General features: G+C 46.8%; 1 protein-coding gene across 1 annotated transcript in view; it reads left to right on the top strand.

Moving 5' to 3' along the window:
- The window catches only part of ZFHX3 (zinc finger homeobox 3), a 465,985-nt gene that overhangs the window by 248,817 nt on the left and 189,832 nt on the right, over positions 1–27,336 (top strand). Inside the window, exon 4 of the mRNA XM_069635510.1 lies at positions 12,828–13,062. Within this exon, the coding sequence (XP_069491611.1) occupies positions 12,828–13,062 (235 nt within the window). The remainder of the gene's footprint in view (positions 1–12,827; positions 13,063–27,336) is intronic.

The following is a 27,336-nucleotide window of genomic DNA, read 5'->3' as shown; positions in this document are numbered from 1 at the left end:
GTCGACCAAACCCTACCAGAGAACTCTAGAAACCTTCCTGGCTGGGAAGTTAACAACAAATGATTCACCTTTCCCCTGGATATGCTGGATGGGGTCTGCTAGCTACCAGAAATCAAGATCCAACTCTGGCCACAGTTTGCCAAGTCAGCTAAACCTCTGCTAGTTGCTTTTTGAGCCGTTGCAAGCACCCAGCGCTGTCTTTAATATTCATTACATTCGATGAGCCTTCAATCCGTCCTCACGCCAACTCAAACCACCGGAATCCTTCGACTCGCCTGTCTCTACATGACTCAACCCTTTGGAACAAATCGTCTCCACCCGTCTCAACACTGACTTGCCCCAGCTGAAGCAAACGGCTTGCCAGTCTCAATGCCTAATCAATCTTCTGGAAGTATTGCCTCTATGCCGACTCGACCTGCTGTAAGCGATCAACTCGAACCCTACTGACGCTGGCTCAACTGCGCAAAAGCACTCAGAATCCTGGCTTGATGCTGTTGAGCCCCAAGAAAAAGCATTATATGTATTTGGAGTGGTTCTGTCCCCTGGCTTCCTTAAAAGGCCTAGCAACAAGTAAGAATCCACTATACATTTTTTTAAAAGGCAGTCAGTGAACTTGACTTTTTCCCTGAAATCTTTTCCTTGGCACCGCTGTCTTCAGACTCTGACTGCCCCCTTTCATTTAAAAGTCTGATAGTTTGTGTCTTCTCTTAGAGGGGTTGGTTGTACTGTTTTTGCTTAATGTGTTTGTATTTTTAGTTTGATCAAAATATACTATTTGTATAAAACCTTGGCTGGACACGCTTTTATTTTGGTACCTCAGCAGTATTGTTGTGTGGACTGCTTCTGTGCTATCTCACATCCCTTCTGAAGAGTCCATAGCCTGCTCTCGGCCCATGCTAACTTGCAAAGGCGATGGAGATATACCTGGTGGGATGTGCTTGTTTCACCTTTATGATTGGGATCACTGCTGGTTTGGTGGTAGCGTGGGGCTGAGTAGGATTTGTATTGTTTGCTCATCCCTGCGCTTCTGCACAGTAGTAGTCATTTTGTCACACTGACTTATTAATTCAGTTAAAGGGAGCAGGCTATGTTTGACTCCTCCTGACCTCAAAGAGCAGGGGGTGTGGGGGTCATCCTCCTTCTGAAAGAATTGCATGAACGCCACCCATTCACATGCCCTCCCTGTGGGTCGCTCCACTCCTCATGCTCGCCCTTCTTTGCTGCTCCTAGCTCCTCTCCCCTGTCTCCGTGTTCACTCTCCTCGTGTTAGGCTGCTTCCTCGTAGTCTCCATGGTCGTCTTCTCCACTTCTCGCTACCCTCCACTTGCCGCCTTTACCAGCTTCCTACTGGCAGCGGGGTTTCGCCCTCCCTCCACAGTAGCTCACTGTTTACCTCTGCGCTGCTGGAGCATTCCTTTGGGCTTCACACCAAATCTGAAAATAACATCTCCTGCTCTTTTGCCCCGAGCGCGTCTCTTGGTTCCCCAAGAGCCCTGCTCTTAATCCGATGATGGAAATGACCAAAACAAAAGCAAACACCTTGCTAATTAACAGAACTCCCCTCTCTCCCATCAAAGCACTGCTGCTTGCAGCATGCCGAGGGAGGCCCAAAGCAGCCAGCCAGGCCCCCAGAGGAGGATCCCGGAAACCTGACCTGGCTGTAGGCGAACAGACCAGGAATGTGCCAGAGAACAAGGTTTGCACGACTGGCTGAACCGCCCCGTGGGTTGCACACGGTGTTAGGTCAACTCTGCCTGGTGGCCGATGCCATGTAGGTCTGATGATTGCTTTTGTATTTAATTGGCTTCAATACTGGCTTTAATTGAGCTCAGGGGGTATGATGCCTTATGGCTCTGATGACTTCTGTTGTTTGGAAGCAGGGTTTGGCTAGTGAGCAGCTTCCAGTGCGTAAATGGGACTGATGGGCTGGATTGCATGGACGTGCATGACTCTCACTTCCCTTTCTTCTCCCATCTTTGTAACAAGCTGTAGGCACCTGTCTTCGTACGCATATATTGATTTGGGGGGAATCACACATCACACATCATACAAACACAAACAGCACGTGCTGGCCCAACATATGAGCACAGGCTTTCCCTACACATAGGTTTGCCCCGGGTTGGGGTTTCTGGCTACTTGGAGTACTCTTTGAAGAGGGCAAGTGCATTAATCTTTTTATTTTAGAAAACCACTGACCCTAAACGTCTTTTTTAAATAGATATAGTAAATGCATTGTTTCCCTTCCACACATCCTCTGCCATCATTCAACTCCATCACCTATACCTAAGCCATTTGATCTCTACAAAGTCTTTCACACCATCGCTCAGCCACATTCACCATCGCTCAGCCACATTCACCATCGCTCAGTCACATTCACCATCGCTCAGTCACATTCACCATCGCTCAGTCACATTCACCATCGCTCAGTGACATTCACCATCACTCAGCCACATTGCTCATGCAGTCCTAACTTTTCCAGTCCTCCCTCAGCCAACCATAACCAAACGAATGCCCATCACCACCACTGTATCCATCACTGTGTCCTCAGCATGCACCCTAACAGTGCCTGCTTTCCAGGGGGACCACCCCTATTTTGCTGGGAACTCCAGCTCAGCCCAACATGTGTCTCTGTGATGGGAATCAAATGGCCCCTCACCATACTTTGCAGGGCCGTCTCCCACTTCACTTTACATCAGTGCTTTCCACTCCTGTGGCTCCCCCATACTTGCCCATACTCCCCATCACACGATGGATTCCTCAATGCTTGCAAACCCCTTCCAACAGAGACGCAAGGCTGATGGGAACGGTTCGGTGTGTGCCACAATGTGTGGTAGGTCTCACCGTGTATGTCCAGGAGAGTTGTGTACCATAACACAGCAATTAACCATGCATTCTGTTTGTTCAAAAAGTAGTATCAGATTTTATTTTAAACGAGCAGAGGTAATTTTGCCTGTCAAAAAGGTAGTGGGGCTCATTACCGGCACCCGGTCTGGCGGCATTGCGGCCGGATTACGGGTGCCGGCGGAGCAGTGTTAATCCCCATTCATGGAGTCCCATAGGACTCCATGAGAGGATTTGCCGTAACGAGTGCTTTTTTGTCCGGTAGGGCCTCTGTCTGACCTCCATTTAGGTGGAGGTAACCCAGATGCCCCACCGGCACTGCCGTAGTCGGGCGGTCCGGTTAAATGTCGGTATCCTCGGATACAGGCACTTTTTTACCAGACCGCCGACTCAGAATGAGGCCCAGTGTTTGGATAGTGCCTAAACCAATTGGGATTCTAGGGGCTAGAGGTCGAAACCACCAGAGTGATAGTCGAGAAGCTTATCCATTGCAAAGTTTATGAGGGTCACACTAATGGGATTTTCATGAAAATGAATAGACTTGCAGTCTCCCTGATAATTCTGGTAGTGCAGTTCATGTATTTGCACCCGCTACCTCAGATGGCTTGTCCCTAAGGTGCTTTTCATCAAGGTGAGGGAACTGATTTTGGTTTGAGGTGCTGATGTGAGGGTTGGTCTAAGTGAGCTTTCTCATGCGAGGGTGCTACTTTGTGGAGCATTTTGGACATCATGACGGCAACTTTGAATTTGTTTGTGGCCGATATCGTAAGCCAATGCACACTTCCCACATTAGGTGAGGTGTGTTCCATTCCAGCGACCCCCCCCCCACCCCTTCAAACACTATTCTTGCATCAGGATCCTTGCTTTGTGGCTCTGGATTTCCCGATGTGGATCCCCTAGTTTCTTCCACCCACCGCTAGGAAGGCCATTCCAATATTCAAAACTTGGACCTAGTATTGCTCTGGCAATCCTCTTTGCATTTTTCCACATTTGACCTCCTGGGCTTTTGACATTAAGCTGCAGGTGATTAAGCCTTAGGAAGAGCTTTTCAATTTTGCTTATCTGACAAAAGGCCTGTAAGTGATTATTACCACTCTTTGACCTTTACAGAACTGAATTGCCCTTACATTTAATGTATGTATTTATGTTATCCGTTTTTGGGACCTGCTCATACCACTCTTCAAAGTACAGGAATGATTACTAATTATGTGGCCATCTAGATGTTTTGGAGGGCTGTGGGAGTTGTAGTCCATAATATCTGGAGGGCCACTGTGGTGAGTTCCCTGACCATATCATACTGGTATGTGGCGGTAGCTGGCCACTATGGATGGGGTTGGCCTAGTCGCTACTCAATATGCCTCCCCGAGGGTGCATGAGGCGGGTTCCCGTTGTCCTGCTACCACCAGTAAGATGCAGTAGTCCCTCATTTCAGTGGCTTTGGAAGAAGGAGAGCTTTCAGAGCCCCAGCAGGTTTGAGATAGTTCAGCAAGCACCTGTGAGGCAAGTAATCCGGGTGAGAAGTTGACAAATTCCCTGGTAAGCAAAACTGTAGTGACAATGAAGTACAAGGAAACACCATAGTCCAGTTACCTAAGAGAAAGCAGCCAGGGTACACCTGCGGTGTGCTGCTCTTTGAAATGCCCGGCGTGGAGCAGGCAGGTGGTGGCAGGCAGAGCCTGTGACAAATGGCCTTGCAAAATGTGCAGAGTGCAATTTCAAGATGGTGCTGAAAGCCACTCTGGCCTTTAACGCCTCCTCTGCTCCACAGGGCAAAAACCAAACACATCAGAGCAATAACCAATCACATGAAGAGAAACATATCTCCCTAATTAGATAAATTAGAAAATGTTAGGGATTAATCAATCCACTGAGAGAGTTCAAACTAAAAGGAGGAATACCCAATGGGAATGGCTGGAAGAGGCCAGATTCCTCCTGCGGGACAATAAAGAAAGGCAAGCAACCTCTGCAGGTGTAGAAAACCCATAGGAGATGGACAAGTGTGCTCTTGCCCCCTTATCACTGAAGGAGAGAAATGTGGCCACAATACAGGCAGATGTTCTGGAGAAAGCAGACATGCCTGCTCATGCTCCCTTGTTCCAAGGGGAGAACTTGAGGAAGAAAATGTCAGAAGGAAGATGGTCTGGAGAAAGACTGTGACAGCTTGGGAGAGACTGACTAGACCAAAGCCTGATAAGAGTCCCAACCACTTCCTCCTTGAAAGAGAGGTTGTCCCAAATATGTGGAATTGTGCTCTCATGCTCAAGGGTAGTAAAAGGCCTTTCACCAGCAAGCCAAAAGGGAACGTGGGGCCAGCACCCCTATCAGGTGGGTTTGCCAAGATTACTGACTACCTGACAAGAAACAAGGTGATGAGGGGAGATAAATACCCATCCAAGTGTGCTGAACACAAGGTACATTAGAGACCAGTCATGAGACCACAGTTAAACATGAGGTCCAGGAAGGACCATGCAAGAAACCGAAATCTGAACCCCTGGTCCACGGATGATGAGATAAGGGATAAGAGGTGAACCCAAGATCTCAAATGGATTCACTTGTGAAACCCAGAACTGTATCTATGGACCATGGGGCACCAGAGAAACCAAAGAATAAACGCAAGAGACCTGGGGAGCAAACAAGGTTAATGAAAGATCGGATCAGAAGATTATTCTTATCGTTGATTGCCAGACAACAAAGAGAGATCAATGGTGGAAAAACAAAAACCAGAAGGAATCCACAACAGTTAGCTGAGAGGCTTGCCAAAACTAGGAGGCATCTGAAGGCACAAGGAGCAGCAGTTCAGAACAAAGGCTGAGGTCTTGCACACGATGGGGAATGCTGAGAGGCACAAAGGGAACAACCAAACTATAAAACTGAAGAATATTTTATTTTGTGCTGTAGACTAGAGCTGGACTTCTGAAGCATAGGTTTTGCACATTTGTGTTGGTCCCTCCATTGGAACCTTATATTATATAGCGTATTGAAGCCAGGCAGCTAAGGACTGCTCCAGAGTAGTTTTGAACTTAAAGTTGGCCATTCTATTGGAAAGACTTTGTGTTGTAGTATATGATGCCTTCGGGGAGAGGCAGAAACTCATAAGATTAGGATGTTTTGTTTAAGTTCTCTAAAGGAGGAAAGGCTGGAGATTCCTGATACCATCAGGAGCCTGACTTTGTGTTGGGCCCACTCATTCACTGTTTCTTTACATATGTCTTTTTAGCTGGCGCTCTACTATGAGAGCCTTTGGAGTTAAACCAACCCCTAACTGAAACCTGTTAATTAAGCAGGAGTAAAGTTCTATCTGCTTGTCTGGTGCAACATTGATCGGTCTACCACACCACTTAATGAGGAACACATTTTGGTATCTAAAGGCTGCTCGTCTGGGGGCAAGCGCAACACATACAAGAGAGCTGGGAAAAGACTGATGCACAATAGTCTGGTGCGCTTCCACCTAGCAGAATATGGAGACACACTGCGCCAAGGCTGGCAGGGGAAGGAAAGTGTTGCGAGGGGGTAAGCAGTGAGAAGGAAGGGGAGACGCAGAGAGCGGACTTGTAGGGGACCGCATACTGCAGGTGGCCCTCTGCAAACTCACTCTTTTGCAAGCAATCTTGATCCCTAGATCTTGATCCCTAAAACCATGATGCAGGGGAAGGAGTAGACGGTTTTGAGCAATAGAGTTTGGAAAGGGTGGAAAGTAGTAGGTGGTGGTGGTTGCGAAAAACTTTTGAGTGGTGAGAAACACAGTGGTGTATGTCGTGTTTATCAGTCCTTCAGATATTGGTGGCAGCAGTGGCTGTATTTCCATAGATGGATTAGATAGAATAGGTGAATTTTCAGTAATGCACAGCAATTCATCCATTCTGCTTCATGTCTGAGGAGGGTGGGAAATAGTGCTAACTAAGCGAGACTTGAAAGTGAAGAGAACTACCACCAAAATGTTTACAGTTTGGCTGGCTGGTGACCAATATGTTTTGGGTGCCGTCTACAGGTGTTTGAGACATGATAGTTTTATTTAATTATTTATTGGTTATTTATAAAGCACCTCTACAGCTCTACAGCAAATGGTGTTTCAAGGCACCACAAGACAAAGGGGAGTGGGGGGGCAGAGGTGCAGGCAGGGGAGTGCAGGTCAGAGAGGAAGGGATAATGCTGGGGGAGGGGGGAGTGGGGCAGAATGGAGGAATACAAGTGCAGAGGGAGGGGAAGAAGAGGGCCCCTGGGGCTAGGCAAGATCTAAGGGGAGGCCAGGCGGGCAATTGCCAGGGGATGCATAGAGTGCAGAGAGTGAGGAACACATGCTAAGTGCAAGGACGGGGAAGACTAGGCTCGGTAGGGATGCACACCCCACCAGGCTAGTCGGGTAGGGGGCCATGAAGTGCAAGTGCAGGTTGGGGGAGAGGTGGGAGAGGAGGGCCAGGTGCCTTGTAGGATTCAGAAGGGACTAGGCAGCCAGTCAAAGCAGCAGAGGGGGCATTAGCAGGGGAGGGGGAAGGGAAGGAAGAAGAGAAAAGGAGCATCTTGAGAAGCTTCCTGAACTTAAGGAGATCTGTCTCAAGCCTGAGAGTGGCAGGGAGGCCATTCCAGAGGGAGGCTCCTGCCGAAGAGGGAGATCTACCCCCACTCTCTACTGATTTGCAAAGAGTTGGAGCTAGAAGAGTGAATCGCTCTAGCAGGGAGGTATTTAAGGAGAGAGAATAGTATTTAGTGGGGTCCAAGGCCCCAGAAAGCCTTGTGGATGATGCAGAGGGTTTTGAACTTGATCTTCACAGCCACCGGGAGCCAGTGGAGAGAATTAAGGGCTGAAGAGATGCGGTCCCTGGGCTTGAGGCCAAAGATAAGTCTTGCAGTCCTATTTCGATTAGTTGAAGGGGGCAAAGGGAGGATACAGGCAGATTGAGGAAGAGGCCATTGCAGTAGTCCAGCCTCGAGAGGACCAGACCTCTGAAGACATTGAGTTTCTGGGGGAAGGTGAGGAAAGGGATAATGCCTCTGAGGATGTGCAGCTGAAAGTGGGCCTTCTTGGCAAGCCGCAATGTGAGGAGAGAAGGAGAGAGAGGAGTTGAAGATGACGCCAAGGTTTTTAGCCTCACAAGAGGGTAAGGGGTAGGGCCCATGGAGGGTTGCCAGAGAGTAGGAGGGAAAGAGGGAGCAGGGGTCCCAATGAGAAGGATCTCAGTCTTACTAGCATTAAGGCAGAGATCGTTAGCAGTGCTCCATGCCTGATTAGCGGTCAGACAGTCAGGAATGAGAGAGGAAGAAGAGGAGGCAGTGGAGAGAAGCTTGAAGGAGAGCTTTGTGTCGTCCGCATAAAACTGGAGGTGAGGAGAGAATGTGGAGTTCAAGTGAGCCAGAGAGGCAGGGTAGATGTTGAAGAGCCACGGCAAGAGTATAGAGCCCTGAGGGACGCTGCAGGTGGAGAGTGTGGTGGATGAGAGGAAAGAGTCTAGTTGAACCTGGAAAGGTCAGTCGGAAAGGAAGGAGGTCAACCTGTCCAGTGACAGGTCCATGATGACAAGGGTATCGCAGAGCAGATTTATAAGATTGGCATGATTGACCATATCAAAGGCAGATGAACGATCGAGAAGGATGAGAATGGGAGGAGAGTTGGAGTCGGGATTTGAGAGCAAGTTTTCACTGGTGTTCAGTAGAGCAGTTTCCGTGCCTCTGGCTGCTCTGAAGCCGACTGGTGGTCATGGAGACAGCCAACAGATTCAGTGTGGTGGATCAGTTGGGAGATGACCAACTTCTCCAAGAGTGTTGCCAGGAAGGGTGTAATGTATATAGGGTGGTATTTAGCCGGGCAGGAAGGGTCGGCAGAAGGTTTTTTAAGGAGAGGATGCACAAGGGAGTGCTTAAGGGGTAGTGGGAAGGAGCCTGTGGCAAAGGAGTGATCATAGAAATCGGCCAAGGCTCTAGGAAGGGAGGCAATGTTGTTATTGATAGTTCTGGAGAAGCTGGGGAGCACCTGTTTGGAGGAGACTTTCATAGAGGGGACTTGTTTAGAGACCTCATCAGGTGCTATGGGCGAGGAGGAGTAGGAGCGAAAGGGAGAGGGGTGCCAAGGGAGGCCTGAGAGTGGGTGAGGGAGGAGGCAGGAGAGTAGAGGCAAGTGAGGACAGGATGTCCTTGAGTTTTGGTTGCGTAGTATGAGGCAAGTGCAGTGCAGGGGGCCTGCGATGGAAGAGGAGAAGTGGAGACTACAGAAGGATTGGTGAGTTCCTTGCAGATTTTGAACAGTGCAGCCATGTTGTTGGTGGCCCCAGAGATGCGGGTTTGGATATGGGTCTTCCTCTTCAAGTGGATAGAGAGTCTGTATTGCCTTTGGAGCAGGCGGCAGGCCAGTCTGTCAGAGGATGTGCTTGAAGCTAGCCACTTCTGTTCAGCAACTCCGCACTTGCGTTTCAGAGAGGCTAGGTCAGAGTCAAACCAGGTTTTGTGCCGGGAGGCAGGCTTCATGCAGATCCTAATGACAGGGGAAAGGATGTCCAGGGTGTTGGAGATGGAGAGGTGAAGGTTAGCAATGGCTGTATCAGTGTCAGTGTCAGTGTCAGTGGCTGGAGTGGGAGAGGGAACGAAAGTGGTGGCAAAAGCAGCAACTGACACTTGCTTCATCGGTCGAATGACGGAGAAGGAGACTGGCAGTGTGGGCAGAAGCTTAGCCGGGGAACCCAAGAAATCCAAATGAGAGGAAAAGAGCGTGTGGTCAGACCAGGAGAGAGGTGTAGTGAGAGGGCTAGAGATGAGGATGTCTGCTGAAATGAGCGCATCCAGGACGTGTCTGGCTGAGTGGGTCGGACCGGAGGGAAGAATGGTGAAGGAAAGAGAGTCACAGAGACTGCAGAAGAGTACAGTGGCCACATCAGGAGAGTCAAGGTGAATATTGAAGTCACTGAGGAGAAGCTTGGAAGTAGAGGTCAGGAGAAAAGAGGTGAGGTCGGACCACTGCAAAAGGAAGAGGGGTCCTGTAGATGGTGGTGAGAGTAAGGGAGAAGACAGGAGAGACACCAAGACTTAGTCATGTATGCAGTCCCTCTTTCAGGTGATGGGGTGCGCAAGTTTCATAAGGTATCAGATCTATCTGTCCAGTTTCATTTACAGTTCATACTTTTTGGGGACTTATTTGGCAGCTGGTACATTTTTTGGAAACTTTTATTTTTATTGCGTTATTAATTGAACTACAATACAGAAACGTAGTCACAATTCAGATGGTCCACTCTTAATAGCAATTACAAGACCACCTATTCTGTCCGGTTAAATAAAAACAGGACAGAAGAGCACACATAAAAGGAAAAAATGTAAATAAATAAACGGTTCAGAAAGACGAGGTAAGGGGGGATATTTCCATCGGGATTCCGTATTAAAAAAAGATACCCTATGAAGTTCTCGCAAGCTCTACTTGGTCCAACCTATTGCGAAACAAAATGTTTACAACCCATTCATTTCCCCATACAAAGTCTGAAAAGTTACTATATATATTTGATCCCACAATTGATCAGGAATAACGCCCCCACTGCTGGGTCCAAGAACCCCTTGAAACGTTGTCTTCCTGACATATCACTAGTGACCAGGGCTCTATAAATCTTAGAAACAATACTCTTCCTCGAAACACTACAGTCCAAAACCCGTTCAAATGGAGCAAGGCCCCTTCCCCAATTCCCCTTCCATTTAGGATCTGTAAGGTGGCCTTTCAACCTAAATAGTCAGAAATCCAGGGGAACTCAACCCCCAACATGGACTGCAAATAACATTAACATTAACAGTATTGAAATCTTTAAACCTGCCGTCTACAAATAATTGATGGGCTCTTTCCAATCCCAAATCGGACCAGTTTTGAGTAAAGCGCAGTCCCAATCTTCCAATATCCAGAGGCAGACCCCACAATGAACTCAGGGGGGAGGCCATGTAGAAAGCATCCTATTGTTCGCTCCTTCCTTCCACAATGACCACAAAACCCCCAACACCAGGTGGCATCGTGCCATGCCTGGGACGGATCTTCGAGGTGACCAAATAAAATCTTGCACCTTTCTCGGGTGAACCATCCAATCCTCAAGTAAAGTCCAAAGGTTAACTAGATCATCGCTCCCATGCTTCAACAGAAAGCTAAGCTGGGCCCCCCTATCGCAGCTATAAAAGTCTGGAAATCCAAAATGACTATGGTCCTTAGGAAGCGTCACCGTGGCCCTACTGGTTCGAGGCTGCTTCTCCTCCCAAACAAACCATAAAGTTCAAGTCCCTTAAAAAGTTCTCAAGTCGGACCCATGGAAAAGAAAAAAAGAAAGCGAGGCAATATATTCATCTGGACAGACGTCATCTGTCCAAACCAAGATGGAGTCAGCTTAGACCATCTCCGCAGAGCTGCCCTAACAGTTTGCAACAGTGGAGAATAATTTAGCTCATATAGTTGCCCAAGATTTCTGGGTACAATAATCCCCAGATAGCGGAGAGTACAGTTTTCCACTGCAAATCCCCATTATTTCTCGTTCTCTGACCTATACATTGCATCAGGGCTCAAAGTCATTATACGGGATTTTGCTAAATTAATCTTAAAAACTGCCAGCTTTCCATAGCTCTCAATTGATCCCATTATCTCCCGAAAAGAGTCCGTATAGAGTTGTCTAGATAGACCAATACATCATCAGCAGATAAAGAAAGCTTATATTCCACATCTCCACAAACTATTCCCCAATATTCGGGTTTGACCTGATGGCTATCGCAAGGCGTTCTATTACCAAAGCATAACGTAAAGGGGACAATGGACAGCTGTGTCTCTTGCCCCTAGAGAGCATAAAGTATCAGATAAGGTACAATTAATTGGTGATCCTGGCCGTGGGTCCCCTATACATTGATGGCCACCCAACCCCTACAATTCTACCCAAAGCAATAGTTTTCTAACGTGGCACCCATAAACTGTCATTCTACTCTGTCAAAAGCTTTCACTGAATCCAAAGAAAGCAAGACGGTCAGGTTTTCTGTTTGTTGAGCCACGTGTATCAGATCCAGTGTCTTCCAGAGATTATCTCAGCCTTGACGGCCTCAAATAAACCCCACCTGGTCCCCATGAGTCAGAGAAGAAAGGATCCCCTCCAATCTGTTCCACAAATGTTTGCGATGATTTTTCCATTGTGTTGAGAAGACATATAGGCAGGTACAATGCACACTGCATGCAGTCCTTCGCCACCTTTGGTATCACAGTAATGATTGCCCCCATCAGCATCTCTGGCAGTGAGCCCCCTTCCAGGACCGGTGATCTCCGCACACCAGTTTACAGCATCTCAGTCCAATCCGAGCCTGAAATGGCAGTACATAGGGGACCGTATGTCACAAAGGGTTGTAGGATGAGTACAACTGTATGTTAGCACATGTAGCTTGGCGCTGTGATTTAAGAGGATATGTTTGTGACATTTTGTAAATGAGAGTTGCATTTTCTGCAGGAAGCATTCCTCATGCTACTTTCAGGGGTGAAGCAGGCTGTCGTAGAATGCCTCATAGACCCAGAGGGTCTGTATTATAGGCTCTCCGATTGCTGCATGAGGCCTAATGCTGCTGGGCAGGCTTGCCACTGCCTGACCGAGGTTCTTCTGTGCTTGGTTAAATAACTGCAGATGAGACCAAACCCACCCAACATTGCCTACTGGAGGAGCAGGGCAGGGAGGGATCAGGGAGATTGAAGTAGCTTTGTCCTGTTTGTTTAGGTTAGAAGGGAACAGAAGGGACTGCATGAGTTAGGGACTCAGCTTATTGGAGCAGTAAGTATCATAGCTTGGACTCCTGCTTCTTTCCTACCAGAGAGAGGAGTCTGAAAGCGAGAATCTGTGGCTTGAATAAACAAGAGTACACGTAGCTATTGCTTGCATATTGTACACCATTTCCATGTAAAATGCACAATGGTTTTGTACAAGGAAATCTAATGATATGTTTTCCTGAAATTCTGTCTGTATCCAATGAGACACTTACCTTCCTTGTTTTCCTTCTTTGTTTTTCTCCAGCACCTGCAGCAACACGAGAGCGGAGTAGAGGGGGAAACATGTTACTATCACTGCGTCCTGTGCAGCTACTCAACCAAGGCCAAGCTGAATCTGATCCAACACGTGCGATCCATGAAGCACCAGCGGAGCGAGAGCCTGCGTCAACTTCAGCACCTGCAGAAGGGGATTCCTGAGGAGGAGGAGGACCTGGGCCAGATCTTCACCATACGCAAGTGCACCCCCAGTCCGCAGGCCGGTCAGTCGCATATATTGCAGAAGTTTTTAAATATGAGAGGATTGACATGCAGCGAGGAAGTTTGTAATATGCCTTCACACGACAGTAGAGTTAGTGTAAGCTTATGGGAGTATCACGCAGATTGATCATTGATCTTTACACTTCAAGTGGATAGTCTGACTATTAATTAAGTTATGTTAAGCATATTACCATTAATCAGGAAGGTATGAAGACCCTATCTATTTGTGCAGGGTCAGAAATTTGTACTGTACTTGCTTGATGCAGAAAGCCGTGAGAATGTTGAGTGTATGGAAGAATGTTTCCAGACACCCTCTCCCGTTGAGTAGTCCAGAAAAGGCCCACAAACCAGGTGCTCTTTCCGACATGGAACTCTAGAAATCCTGCCTATTGTTTATGCCATGAAGGTCTCAAAAATGTGTTTGCCATGCAGTCTAAGAATGTCTATAGATCTTTCTTTTTCTATAGGCCATGAAGGTCTATAAACCACATGTTGTGCATTGCCCAGGCCGGCTTGCATACCCTAAACGTGATGGATAATTCAAGGAGGTCTGTAGACACTAGGCATTGTTTTCGCGGAAAGGCACCGAGACCTTGCCTCATGTGTAGAACAGGACGTTCTTGAGACAACCTTGCTCCTGTTGGCCACGGAAGTTCTCACAAACCGTGGCCATATTTCTGTAGAAAATTGGAAAGAATTAATGTTAATAGAAAATGTCCTTTGGAGGAGGATTGACTACAAAGGCAGGGCCTGTTAGTGGTCTCCCAAGACATTTAATTGGTCCACTGTTGAGGCCAGACCGAATTACTTTCTCACAGCATAAGCACCCATGTCAATGGGAGTGCAAGCATTGTATGTGTGGAAACAGAGAGTCTGCCACACTGTACTGCATAGCCAAACAACCTTTCAGAACATAGCTCAAGCAGTGACTACATCGCTTTGGGTAAGCCCATAATTGAGCATATGTGATCCATCTATTAGGTACTCAAAAACCCTGCCTATAGATTAATGGATTATAACAATCTGTTTTGACTTTGCACTTTAAATTTAGAATAAGAAAATGCTACAAAAAAAGCTCAAAGTTCTAAGTATCAACAGTAACTTCAAAGATGCCATTCGTATCTAAACAAAGAAAGTCAGAGGACCCCCCTCCCCTCGATGGCTTAAAAAACGAAAGTGATGTCAATGTGCGAATCAGTGGGATTTGAAGAGGTGGCACATAAGGCAATTATTGGTAGGTGTAGTTTTGAGTGGTCTGGGGTGATTGAGGGGGTAGTGAGAGGTGGAAGAATGTTGATGGGGTGAAACTATGTGTACTAGAGGCGCGGGGTTGGGTTGGCCAGCGGGGATACTATCCTGATGTGTAACAGCACCTTGTCTATCGGTAGTGACATTAGGCAATACCAACCCTATTGGCGTGCTGTCCTGTGACCTGCAGTCTGTACATTGGATTAGGAGAGTGTGGGCAATGCAAGTGATGTGTTATGTTATGGTGCGGCAACTTGCTATAGAGCAGCTTTTGGCAGTGCATGATCTATTGACATTTTCAGTGGGATGGAGCACCTGTGACCACACAGTCTATACAGATTCTGACAAGGGCAAGGACCAGCCCTCTGGGGTGCAAGCCTGCTGGTTGGTTCTAGTCAAGTCTTTCTAGATCTGGAAAGAGAATGTATTGTTGAGCTCAGATGGGGGCTGCCGATTGAATCCTGATACCCCAACACTTCATGTAATATGACATCCTTTTTGGCATGACCTGAAAGCTCCCAGTAGAGTGATGGGTATTCTCTGCTGTCATTTTCCCCTTCCTCGTGAACTTCCGCCACTCGTATAGCCCCCACCATACTCTTCTGCTCTCAAGCATCTTTGGCTAATTAGTCCTGTAATTAGGCTAATTTTCTGTCTCGAGGAACATTAGGAAATGCAGCACCAGCAACTTGGAACCAAATGAGGCCCTGGAGGATATCCACTCATTAGGTCATTCTGCCTGGCGTGAACTCTGCTCTGCTTCCGTCTGCCTCCTTCCCAACCCCCCTTCCCTTATCTCCCCTTCCTTCTTTAACCCGACTGCCTTCATTCTTACTCATCTCCTCTTAGCTTATTCCCCTTTCTTCTGTTTGCCTTCTGCCATTCCACCCTCCTCCTCCTTCCCAGGCCCTTCTTACCCTTTACTTAGCACTCGCTTCTGATTCCCTTATACACACTCCCCCTTAACTTTTTATTTTAAATCGCTTCTTCCTTGCTTTATCCTCCTTCGCTCATCCCTCATTTTCTCATACTGCCTCTCACTATCGCAATTCCTGCTCTTGAAAATCCATGTCCTTCCTTCATCCATGGTGTTCTATATATTCTCGCCCTTTCTCCCTCTTGCCCTCTTTCTTTTCTTACCCCCACAGATATTCCCCTTTTGCTCACATGTGTCCCTTCTCTCCAGATGTCACTTATTCACCCTTTTCACCTCTCTTCTCTTTTATCTTTTTAGCATCTCACCCTGTAGCTCTCCTGTCACCTTGTTGTTCTCCTCCACTGCTTCTCTCAGGCCTTCATCTTCTTCTGCATAACTGCTTCCCTGTCTCGTTGTTTTTCTTCTTCACTCTCCGACCCTGCCTTCCCCCCCTTCTCCCTATCAGTAACATCAATATGCGGGGCAGGAACTGTTCATGTGAAGGAGGGTCTAAAATGTGGACCTGGAAAATTAGAGAACGTATTTTGTTTAGGGAATACCCGTGCTCGGTTTTAGAAATTAGCAGATTTTAATTGATTATCTTCTATACAGTGGATTGGGGATGTGTTGTGCTTTTAAAGACGTTGGGTCTCTGCACTATGAAGGTGGGCTGGTACGGAGTAGGAGGTTGCCTATGGCGAAATGTTGAGTTGTAGTAAGCATGGGAAGTGTGGGGTGATATTAGTTGGGGTGATAAGCTTTGGTGGTTGCGTGTCTGTAAAGCATTATTGCCACCATTAGGTGGCTTTGGCACTGTGGGTGGAAGAAGAAAATGGGCAGGAGGGAACTACATTTTGTGTTGGTTGCTTGAATAGGACTAATGCCAACTTAAGGCTAATTTTAATGGCAAAGTAAAGAAAGAGGGAACCAAAAAAAGAGGGATGAGAAGAAGGGGAGGGTTCACGCGTTTGGTCCATCAACTTGTGACAGTGCGTCTGAGAATCGGTTTTGCGAACTATATGAGTTGGCTATAGGAGAGTTTGCTGGGAGCAATGTTATAAAAAGGGCTCATGGATTTCTTTTTTAGTGCAGTGAAGAATGGGGAGATATTTGGTGCTGACAGCACACAACGTAGAGCCTTTGAAAAACGGTAGCCGTGTCAATTGGTGGTAACAGAATCACAAGGTGAGCCGGTCCCTTGCCACTTACGGCGCTGACCGTGTCCCTCCACCTGACCTTGGCACTTCTAGCTTTGAGGAGGGAGCGGGAAGCTCACCTGTCGGTCAGATATCGAATTATGGGTGTCCTGTCAACTAACTACGCGGCACACCTGGAAGTGAATCTGCAAACACATGTACCCCACTCATAGCGTCTGTGTTCCTCCAGTTACAAATAAACGGGTAGAACACTCTACTTCTTGCTGCTAAGGTGTGCTAGGAGCTTACTTAGCTAGAGCAGGGGGATGAGGTGGGAGGCGAGGGGGCGACAGGAAGGTGTGGCGTTCTGCATTCCTTTCTGCAGACAGTACGCCTGCAGAGGACATATTGTTTCAGCATATTCTGCTAATCATTGGAAAACTCCTGGCAGCCATCTTCGCCGGCACACACACGGCCATTGTTGCAAGTGAAGGATGAGATGGAGGCCCTCTGGAGTGAGCTGGAGCACAAAGCCAAACCTACTCAAAGGGTGCTTTGTTCCGACAGGAAGAAGGTCGGAGTGTGGTGTCAGCTGAGATTTCTCCCATATGTCTTCTCTCGTCTGTCGTGGCTGTGTCAGAGTTGCTTCTCTGGTACCCGCAGTCGCAGACGCTTGCAGTGAGGGAGCGAGCAATCACTCGCCACGTTCCCCACCCGCTCACATTGTAAGGAAAGCATTCAGCCCAATCCTAATCTATAATGTCATCTTTGAGGCCCTCTCTGCTCTTAATCTGGATACTTGTATCTTATTTTTTCCTTCGTTTTTTTAAACTCATCCTTAGATATTTGCTCTTTCCTGCTGCAAGGCATATTTATCTCAGTTGGCTACTTGGTTATTTGTTTAGAAGTTGTACTTCATTCATGCTTAGTTTAGCTAACTTTTATAATTCCTTTTGGTTTTGGTTGTGCACAGCATGTAGTTTTGTGGGTGTGTAGTGTCTTTTTGGTTGTGTGCACTGATATTTCTAATTATTTTGGCTCTGTGCCCTGCTATACTTTGTTGTAGTAGTGTACTATTTTTCTGGTACTTGGACATTGTGTGCTTTATTATTTGTTATGCTCTGTTGAAGTTTTTTAGTTGCTTTTTGTCATGAAACCATCGGGCTGTTTTAGTTGTGTGCCAATTTGGGTTCATTTTGGTTGTTTTCCAAATTGGATGGTATTCGGTTGTTTGCCGGTTGGTTCATTTTGCTTTTGTTCCCAAAAGGGATCATTTTGATGTTGAGCCCAGTTGCAAACTGTGCTGTTGTGTAGATTTTTGGATTGTTGTTGGTGTTTGTACTAAGTTGGATTGTTCTTTCCTGCGTTCTCGGTTCCATTGTCTTCTGTTCTTGGCCTTTTACAATATTTTTCACTGACAGACTCTGTGGGCTCTATTATGTATGGCCAGGTCCTTTTGGCAGCCCCACTGGCTGTTAGTGGTCTGTAGCCTTATGACATTATCACATGGTCATGGATTTTGTGATTTTAACTGTTTTTAATCATTTTAAGTCTATGGATCTTTTGGGATATTTGGGGCTTGACATTTTTAAATTTTGCATTTTTGTGGCTGACTCTGGACTCTATACTCGATGTGCAAAGTGTGTCATTTAGCAACCCCCTCCATTGCCTTCTATGTTTTCCGTTTGCTCACAGTGTGTATTCTTGTGCATAAAGGTGGGCCCGTATGCGTGTGCATAAAGGCTTGTCTGCTCTCACGAGCGTCAAGATACCTCACACAAACATACAGACACGTCTGTATGTGATTGGGCAGCACTACATGTAGACACACCTGGACGCAGGTGCATAGTTGTGTTCTTTGAGGAGCATCTACACCCATGTACATGTCTAACATTTGCTGCCCATAGAAGGGAGGAGAGGCTGCAAGAAACGCCTCAAACATGGCAGAAGCAATAGCAGCCATATGGCGCCACAATCTATATAGAAGAAAAACCTACAGGGGGAAATGTCTTGATACCCAGAGGTATCAGAGGAGCATTGGTGCCTGGCGGGGCAAATACATTTGTGCCCAAAGGGCAGAAACGGAAGGGGCAGAAACAGTGGCAGCTTCTGAGGGCAGAGAACCGTTGGAGCCTCAAGGTACAGTGACATTGTCAGCATTAGGGTGCAGAAATATCAACCGCCCTGTACAAGCCAAAGCTATTTTGTCATGCTCCTGTTATTTTTCTCCTGTAATCATCACAATGTACGTTGCAGTGTTTAGCATGGTTTTGTGAAGCAACATCTGAAACGAAGACATTTTGCTTTTTGACCATGACTTTACCCAAAAGTCAGTCTTCGCCTTTGAATTTCTTGGCTGTGTGCCCTGTTAAGTTGTTTTCACAGGTGGTTAATTTTGGATTGTGTGCATTGTTGCACTGGTGTTGGCAGTGTGCCCTTTTGTTTTTTGACTGTGCAACAGATGATTCGTTTTTAGTAGTGGCACTTAGTGGGTTTTATTTGTTTGTACATTCTGTTCTAAGTTTTGTTCTTTGTGCCACTAGGAATGTTTGTGTGATTTATTGTTCTTTTAAATATGTAGAGTGAGCATGTTTTTACTTGGTGCACTTCACTTTTGTTTTACTGCAGTGTGTCTCGATGTCTTCTCCTGACACATTGGCCACATGTTAGTCACATAGGAATTGTGCTTTTTAACACTTTTGGAAAGAGGAAACCCGTGTCATGGTGTTCCTCTTGACAACAATGATGTTACGTTTTCTCTGTATTGTAGTTGAGGGACAGCGCAATGACTACAAGTGGGTATATCCTCTTGTGTGCAGAATCACAAAGAGGGCAAAACAATACATCCAGGAACCAGGAGCTACTTCTTCAGAACAAGGAACTAGACTCTCTAGAGTATATCATGCCGCCAATCGAACTTCAACATGAGATCCAAGCAATAGCTTTTTGTTCATTACCTTACATAGCACTCGTTCTTGCTATAAATGTCTTCTGGGGTTTCTTAATGCGTCTATACGCACATGTCCAAATACACAAAGGTAATACCACATACCAGTATGTTTGTTTTTTTTTTTTTATGGAATCAGTTGGCCTGGGGAGTCAATGTGGCTCACAGTTAGTGTTGGTGTCAAGCTAACCAGACTCTTCTAGGCTACAAGCAGGAGCCAAATGGCTCCCAGCAATCTCAAACCCTGCATTGGAATTAACCTAAGGGTGGACACTGTGCCTTTTGGAATGCCTGCAGTAAATGAGATGGTTATTCCAGTGAATTGCTCTGTTGCACATCTTGGGTATTGCCAGTGTGTCTAGTTGTTTGTGCTGCAGGTAACACAGAGAATTGGTTAAATGTCATGGAGTGTAAGGGGGATGAAAGTCATTTAACAGTAATGCTCACTGGGGTTTATTGGGTGGGGTACAGGAGCAGGTTGGCCCAAGAAAGTAAGCATCAAGTGGCTTACTAATTATGCAGCAGTTTTAACAATGTGCACAATTGCTCACTGACCAATTCCTGCCAAGATCTCCAATATGGGAATTGGCAAACACAGTTTTCTTCTGTTCAGATCTGCTCATGTCCAAGATTGTGTGTGCAGGTTTTGCAAACCTCTGGTGAAAGATTTGCATGACTACAGCTGCCCTTCGCGACTTTGGCGTTATGGTCCTTCAAGTCCCCAGGAGCAGATCTAGATGTGGATAGGCAATAGCAGGGACTGGAGAGACTCTGCCTTGTTCGCTGTTCACTGCTCGGTTGGGACTTCTGTACAGATGTATTCTCTGTCAGGAACAGTAACCAGAGGACCAGCAGCATGCTGCCACTCTTGCTTCTTTTGTGCTAGCAAGCACAACACTAAGGAGCATTACTATCTAACATCAATGAATGTTCCTGCAGATCTTCTTAGAAAGTTTCTCTCATTGGTCTTGGGCAACCCCGGTTACCAGGACTCCCTCATAGGGCTCCGAATCGCCAAGGGATGGTAGATTTTGCCACTGTGTCCGGAGGTGTAGTCCAGTTGAAACTCAGTGGATCTTTTCATGTGGGCCGAGTGGTTTTTCCAAAAATGTGACAAATTAGGGGTGGCCCAGCTGGCATTTATGGTGAAAGGGTGCTTCATGATTTTCCAGTCGGCCTAATTTGCTAACCTGTATTATTTGTAGCCCTATAGTGCACTTGTTTTTTCAGCAACTGGGGTATTTACCAATTCTCCAAGTAGTTGGATTATGTGATCAAATCAAATTGAACTTTTTGACCATGGAGGCTTTTACACCGGGCTCTTCGGGGCAAGAAGGTTTTGGTGTACACCTTTAAACACTACTAAGAAGTTATTTGTGAACCAACTAAGGTGTACCCCCGCTCAGCTAGAGAGTGTGCTCTTTCTCAGGATGTGGATAATTGTCTTGACATACTTCTTCTGAGCATTCATCTGGCTGCAATGGACCATTGAGTAGGCTAATGCAACCCCACTTCAAAAGGAGCTGGTCAGGCAAGCACTGGACTTAACGCCAAGAGACCAGATCATTCACACATCAACCTTTTTGCAGCTCAGCATTACTCAAATTGAGTCATTTTTTTATTTTGGAGGGTCCACAGTCCTCATTTGGTGGGAGATATTTTTCTTTTTAGCTGGTCGGTATGTTTGATTATTCATGTTATCCCCTTCACCTGTAACTCAGGGTTCTATGAACATTCCTGGTGAACATCAGATGGTGGCTAGTACCCCAACTGTGCAAATCAAGTCTGTAACTCCCTGGGTTTGTTCCAATGTACACTGCTCTGTTTCTTCCCAGCTAGGTTTATGCTTTACAGATACCACAGATTGATACATACTCAGGCCTTCCAACACCTGCAGAGATGGGACTGGTTATTTCAACAACAGGACAGGCTTCACATATCTACACTCAATGACTGTCTCGGGAGGATAGCTCAGGGGCAACGTGCTCGCCTTGGAAGCAAGACTGCACAGAGCAACACAGGTCCGATTCCCGGGTCTGCGCTTAGAAACCTCTGGGTATTAAGCGCGTTAAAAATAACCTATCATATATCATATCATATTGAACTCTGCACCATGGTAGCTGAAAAACTATTTTTTGTGTATCCGGGACTGTCTGAAAATAGAGGCCAGCAAGCTAACAGCAAGACTTTGGTTTAGAAGCAAAGGGCTCAGATACTGCCACTCTTCTTTGAAGAAGTGGTGGAATGTGTTATCTTTCTCCATATACCATCCGCTCATCGACAGATCTTTTTTCGATGGGTTTTTGGACAAAACTTTTTCTCTTGAAAAAACTCAGAAAAATATGGAGGGGAATGCATACAAGGGGTAGGGGTGGTCGGGAATACATAAAAACAATAGGGGATTAGAGGGGTTTGGGAGGAACCCCAATAAAATTGCAAAGTTTTTTCAAAATAACGTTTTTTTAAAAAAACATCCGTCGATGAAAGAACCTAGAACCATCTTGCCCTTTGGGTCAAGTACTGTCTTTTTTGTCTCATCTGATGAGTTCAGGCATCCAGGTTGATTGTGTAGGTCATACCTCACTGCAACACTCTGGACATCCTTGCCCCTGTCATGAGGATCCGCATGAAACCTGCCTCCAAGTCCAACTCCTGGTATAACTCCGACCTGGCTGCTCTGAAAGGCAAGTGCAGAGCAGCTGGGCGGAAGTGGCAGGCTTCGAGCACATCCTCTGACAAGCTGGCATGCCGCCTGCTCCAAAGGCAATACAGACTCTCCATCTGCTCGAAGAAGAGAGCCTACATCCAAGCCCGCATTTCTGCAGCCACTAACAACACGGCTGAACTTTTCAAAATCTGCAAGGAGCTTGCCAACCCTACAGCTGTCTCAATTTCTCCTCTGCACATCTCTGGCCTCTCACTTCATTTCTAAAACTCCACACCATTCTCCCCCCATCCACTCTCAGGCCTCCCTTAGCCCCCCTACCACTCCTACTCATCTTTTTCTCCCACAACACCTGAGGAGGTTTCTAGACCAGTCCGCTCAATCAGAGCCTTATCCAAACAGGTGCTCCCCCGCTCCTCCAGAACTATCAAGGACAACATTGTCTCCCTTGTTCCAGCCTTCGACGATTTCTGCAATCAATCCTTTGCCACTGGATTCTTCCCCTCTCTCCTTAAGCACTCCCCTGTGCACCCTCTCCTCAAAAAGCTTTCTGCCGACCCTTCATGTCCGGCAAACTACCACCCTATCTCCATTACCCCCTTTCTGGGCAAACTCTTGGAAAAGCTGGACATCTCTCAGCTTACTCTCCACACTGAATCTGTTGGTTGTCTCCATGACCACCAGTCTGGCTTCAGAGCTGCCAGAGGCACGGAACCAGCTCTCCTGAACACCCGTGAAGACTTGCTCCCTAATCTTGATTCCAGTTCACCTTCTGTTCTAATCCTTCTTCACCTTTCCTGTACCTTTAATACAGTCAATCATGCCACCCTGATAAATCGGCTCTATAATACCCTTGGCATCACAGACCTGGCTCTAGACTGGTTGACCTCCTTCCTCTCGGACCGAACTTCCCAGGTTCAACTGGGCCCTTTTCTCTCCACTATCTCACTCTCCACCTGCGGTGTCCCTCAGGGCTCTATCCTCTCGCCTTGGCTTTTCTACATCTACCTGGCCCCTCTAGCCCATTTGATCTCCACCTTCTCTCCTAACTTCCTGTATAATGAGGATGACACACAGCTCTCCTTCAAGCTAACCCTCCCCTGCCTCCTCCTGTTCATCTCTCATTCCTGACTGCCTGTCTGCTATTCAGGTATGGTGCACTACTAACGATCTCTGCCTAAATGCCAGTAAGACAGAGATCCTTCTCATTGGGACTCCTGCTCCCTCTTTCCCTCCCACACTCTGGCCACCCTCCATGGCCCCCCCGACCCTCCTGTGAGGCAAAACCCCTTGGTGTCATCTTCGACTCCTCTCTTTCTCCTTCTCTCCTCACATCACAGACCTTTGCAAGAAGGCCCACTTTCAGCTGCACCTCCTCAGAGGCATTCTGCCTTACCTCACCTTCCCCAAGAAACTCAATGTCTTCAAACCTCTCGTCTGTTCCAGGCTGGACTACTGCAACAGCCTCTTCCTCAATCTGCCTAACTCCTCCCTCTGCCCCCTTCAACTAATTCAGAACAGGACTCTGAGACGTTTCCTTGGCCTCAAGCCCAGGGACTGCACCTCTCCAGCCCTGAAATCGCTCCACTGGCTCCTTTTTGCTGCGAGGATCAAGTTCAAGACCTTCTGCATCATCCACAAAGCTTTCTGGGGCTTAGGACCGCACTACATCCAACTCTCTCTCCCTAAATTCATCCCTACTAGAGCCCTTTGGTGTTCTAGCTCTAATTCTGCAGATCAGACGCTTTTCCAAGCAGAGCATGGGGGTAGATCTCTCTCCTTTGCAGGTGCCTCCCTCTGGAATTGCCTCCCAGTCCCTCTCAGGCTTGAGCCAGATCTCCTTAAGTTCAGGAAGCTTCTCAAGACCTTCTTTTTCTCTTCTTCGTTTCCTCTCCCCTCCCCTGCTAATGTCCCTGTCTGCATCTTCACTGGCTTACAGGGCACTAGCCCCCTCCCCTTAGTCCAGTGTACCCTTGCACTTGGATCTCCCATGAACCCCCGTCCCCTCAACCTGCACTTGCCCTTCCGGGCCCCTGCCCCTGCACTAGCCTGGCTCGGCATGCACCCAGGTAGCCCTTCCAGCCCCTTAACTCGCACTTAGTTTGGGGCCCTTCCTTCCCCTGCACTCTCTGCTTTCTCCTGGCTCTGTACACCTGGCCTCCCATGGCACTGGTTTTTCTCACGTGCACTTCCCCCCAACCCACTCCCCTGCACCTTTCTACTGCACTTGCACGATTTAAATGTCACAAGGCCTTGTAGGATCGTTTTTGTTTTGGCATCCCTGTTCCCCCACCCTCTTGTCTTGTTGCGCCTAGAAACACATTGTGTATAGGCGGATTATAAATGCCCAATACATAAATAAATAAATTAGTGGTCATAAAAACTCAGGGATGAAGTAGTCATTGCCACTTCGAGGGTTGGCTGAGGCTGCATTTTTTTTCAGAATTCAGAAGGCCTCATCCTTCCGGGTAACTCAATGTTGTGCTGGCAGTGCTGCCTCACACATTACTCAGTCTATGCCTATGTGTGCAGTGTCAAGCTTATCAACTAGAAAGCATTGTTCATAGTTACCATCCCTTTCGCAAGGCGTGTAAGTGAGCTTAAGACTTTTGTCGGTAAGGTGGTCATACCCATCCCCTTTCTTCCTAATTTGTCACGTCTAAATTTTACATAAATCAAGACATTATTTTGCTGTCTTTTTTCCTGAAGCATTCTACATCATCTTGATGCAAAGATAACTCTGAAGTGCTGCTGGAACAAGACTAAGGAATTCAGAGCCCTGGGTCCTCCAATTATGACATACAGTATAACATAAGGAGTAAACAGGTGTCAGGGGTATCTCTGGCTTGTACCTTGTACCAGGTGGTCGCTGGGTCATCTGCACACATGTAAGCAATGATAGTGTGTTTGGAAGAAAGGGTGAGGAGGGTGCCTTGCCCTTGGGTCTCTGTGGCACACAGGGAAGGAGAGAGATGTGGTGGTGCCAAGGCTGGAGGGGAGGGAGGGTTATTGCGGATGTCTCTTCCACATTAGAGGGGCCACAGCGTGAAAAATAGTCAGGAAATGGGCAGACATGATTCCCAGGGACATCCCTGGCACAAAGCAAGTTAGAGTATTGCCCGGAAAAACTGTGCCCAGGAAACAGGCCTTCAGTAAAATCAGCCTGCGGTTAATAGCACATGGGTCCATATTCCCAACACATTTTATATGTGAAGTGTGTAATACAGAGTAAAGCTTAATATGGTTGAGCCTAATCAATAATGACAATTAGTCAAACAAGAGGAGTTGCTTTCACTGTCTTTAGGACTCATATATATGTGCTATTTTCCATAGGAAAGCATTGAACTCCCAATAACAAAGGGGGGGGGGGCTACAGACTGGGTTGTAGCAGACACATAATACAATGTGCGACTATGGCGTGGGCATACCTCTTAACTCACCTCCCACTACACCTCCCAACACCCACCCACCACCCACCAGCTACGAGCATTCGTCTGCCTTGCATACTTCGGGCTTTAACTCACCTGCTGAAACATTGGGCCATCTCTCACAACCCCTCTAACCTCCAGAGCAGTGAGGGTGATGATGCTGGTGATTTAAACCAGTGTTTGGGACACCGCTCCCTCAGCACGTTAAGAATGGACTGGAAGATACTCGAACACCTCACTGTGTGCGTTTTGTTATTTGAGAATGGTTAGGTGATTGGAACCATCTCGCATTTGCATCTGAAAGCTCAAATACAGCGTCAGTTACTTAGCCTGTCTGTGCCTTCTCTGAAGACAATTAAACAGAGTTGCAAAGTAAAACTCGTTTTTAAATGGTTTGGTTTGAATCCATGTTGTCTGGTAGTTTGACATGCAACCAAGGGGTTTGATTTTTTTGTTTAAATTAACGTTTTCCTAACATCATGCATAATGCAAGCTAAAAGTCTGTGCAACACATTGCCTATGGTTAGGTGGCATCACGTTTCTTTTGATAAGTGCTTTTAAGTCCTGAAAGTAAAGTGATAAAAAAAGACCGTTTTCAATCTATCATTACTTTACATTAACACGCAGAGTGCAATGCTAGAATTTTAGAATTCTGTGAGCCACTCGGGTCGATGGCTTGTGGGCAATAATCACTATTGTAGCAGGGGAATCCGTGGGCTCATAGGATTCCTGACTCCACATCTGGTGCCTGCCACTGAGCCAATGCCCTGCATTCATTATCTCTGCCTTCTCCCTCCATGGTCCTTGCTCCCTCCCTGCACTCCCTTATTTACCTGTGCCTGCCTTGGCCCCTCCCCTGCTTGCCACACAATGTGCTCCCCCGCACTGCCCGTTCTACTCCCCCTTGCCTCATCTTTTCTACTCAAGTAAAACAAAAGGCTTCCCCCTCAAGATCGCTGAGCGTCTGTTGCTCTTGTCCTTTCAAACCTTTCCTTTCTGCACCAGACAAAAATGGGGGACATGAGTATCACCCAGCTCTGTGCCTGTGTGATAATTGCCCTATTGTGCCATACCTTCATGGGCAGTACTGATTGTTAAGAACCCTCAGAACTCCTTATCTGACCTTTCTTCAATTGTGCCTTTTTACGTCCGCCTCTTGAGCTCCTGATAATCAATATTGCCCCGGGCTCTGGGCAACAATGCTTAATTGTAATACCTCTAGGCTTCCATTCAGGATGTGGTAAAAGCTACAGTTTCTTATTGCTGAACATGTTTCTATAAGAATGTGTATATTGTCAGGTTACTTCATTTTGTGATTTGTAAACTTTGTACATAATCTCTGTAAAACACATTATTTTTGTAGCTCTTTAAAGCCAAAACATAACACATATTTGCACCAAATAGAACTCATAAGGTAGATGATCAAGTGTCTAAATTGTAGATTGGCTCCAGGTCACAGCTTCACCGCTTAACTAAAGGGGGTAATTCTGGTCAAATAATTTCTTCTTGCTGTGTAGTAGCCACAAGCAGTGGTCGGAGTGCATGAAAAGAAGTAGTGGAACTATGTTACCTCTTGGCCTGCCTCCGCTCCCCACAAACACCATTACCACGCCCCCTCCCATGCACAATACAAACCCCCAGACACATGCAAATGTCAACTTCGTCCTTACACTTTTATTTTCAAACGGAACAATTACAGAACGGTTTCTTTTTCAAATAAAAGTATAGGAACAGTAAAATGTAATTTGAAAAAGTAGAGGAGCACCGCTTCCAACCGCTCCCGCCCACTTCAACCACTGGCCACAAATGTGTAAGTCACTGGTACTTTTTCAGTTCACACCTTGTTTGCTAATTGATAAAAGACTAACTCGCTGTATAATTGACTATAGTGTTGTTTCATATTCAATAATATTAGTAATAAACATTCATAAATTGG

Source organism: Ambystoma mexicanum, chromosome 1q (genome assembly GCF_040938575.1).
Source record: "Ambystoma mexicanum isolate Mex_15411 chromosome 1q, UKY_AmexF1_1, whole genome shotgun sequence".
Lineage (NCBI taxonomy): Eukaryota > Metazoa > Chordata > Amphibia > Caudata > Ambystomatidae > Ambystoma > Ambystoma mexicanum.
This window is presented reverse-complemented; position numbering and strand designations above follow the sequence as displayed.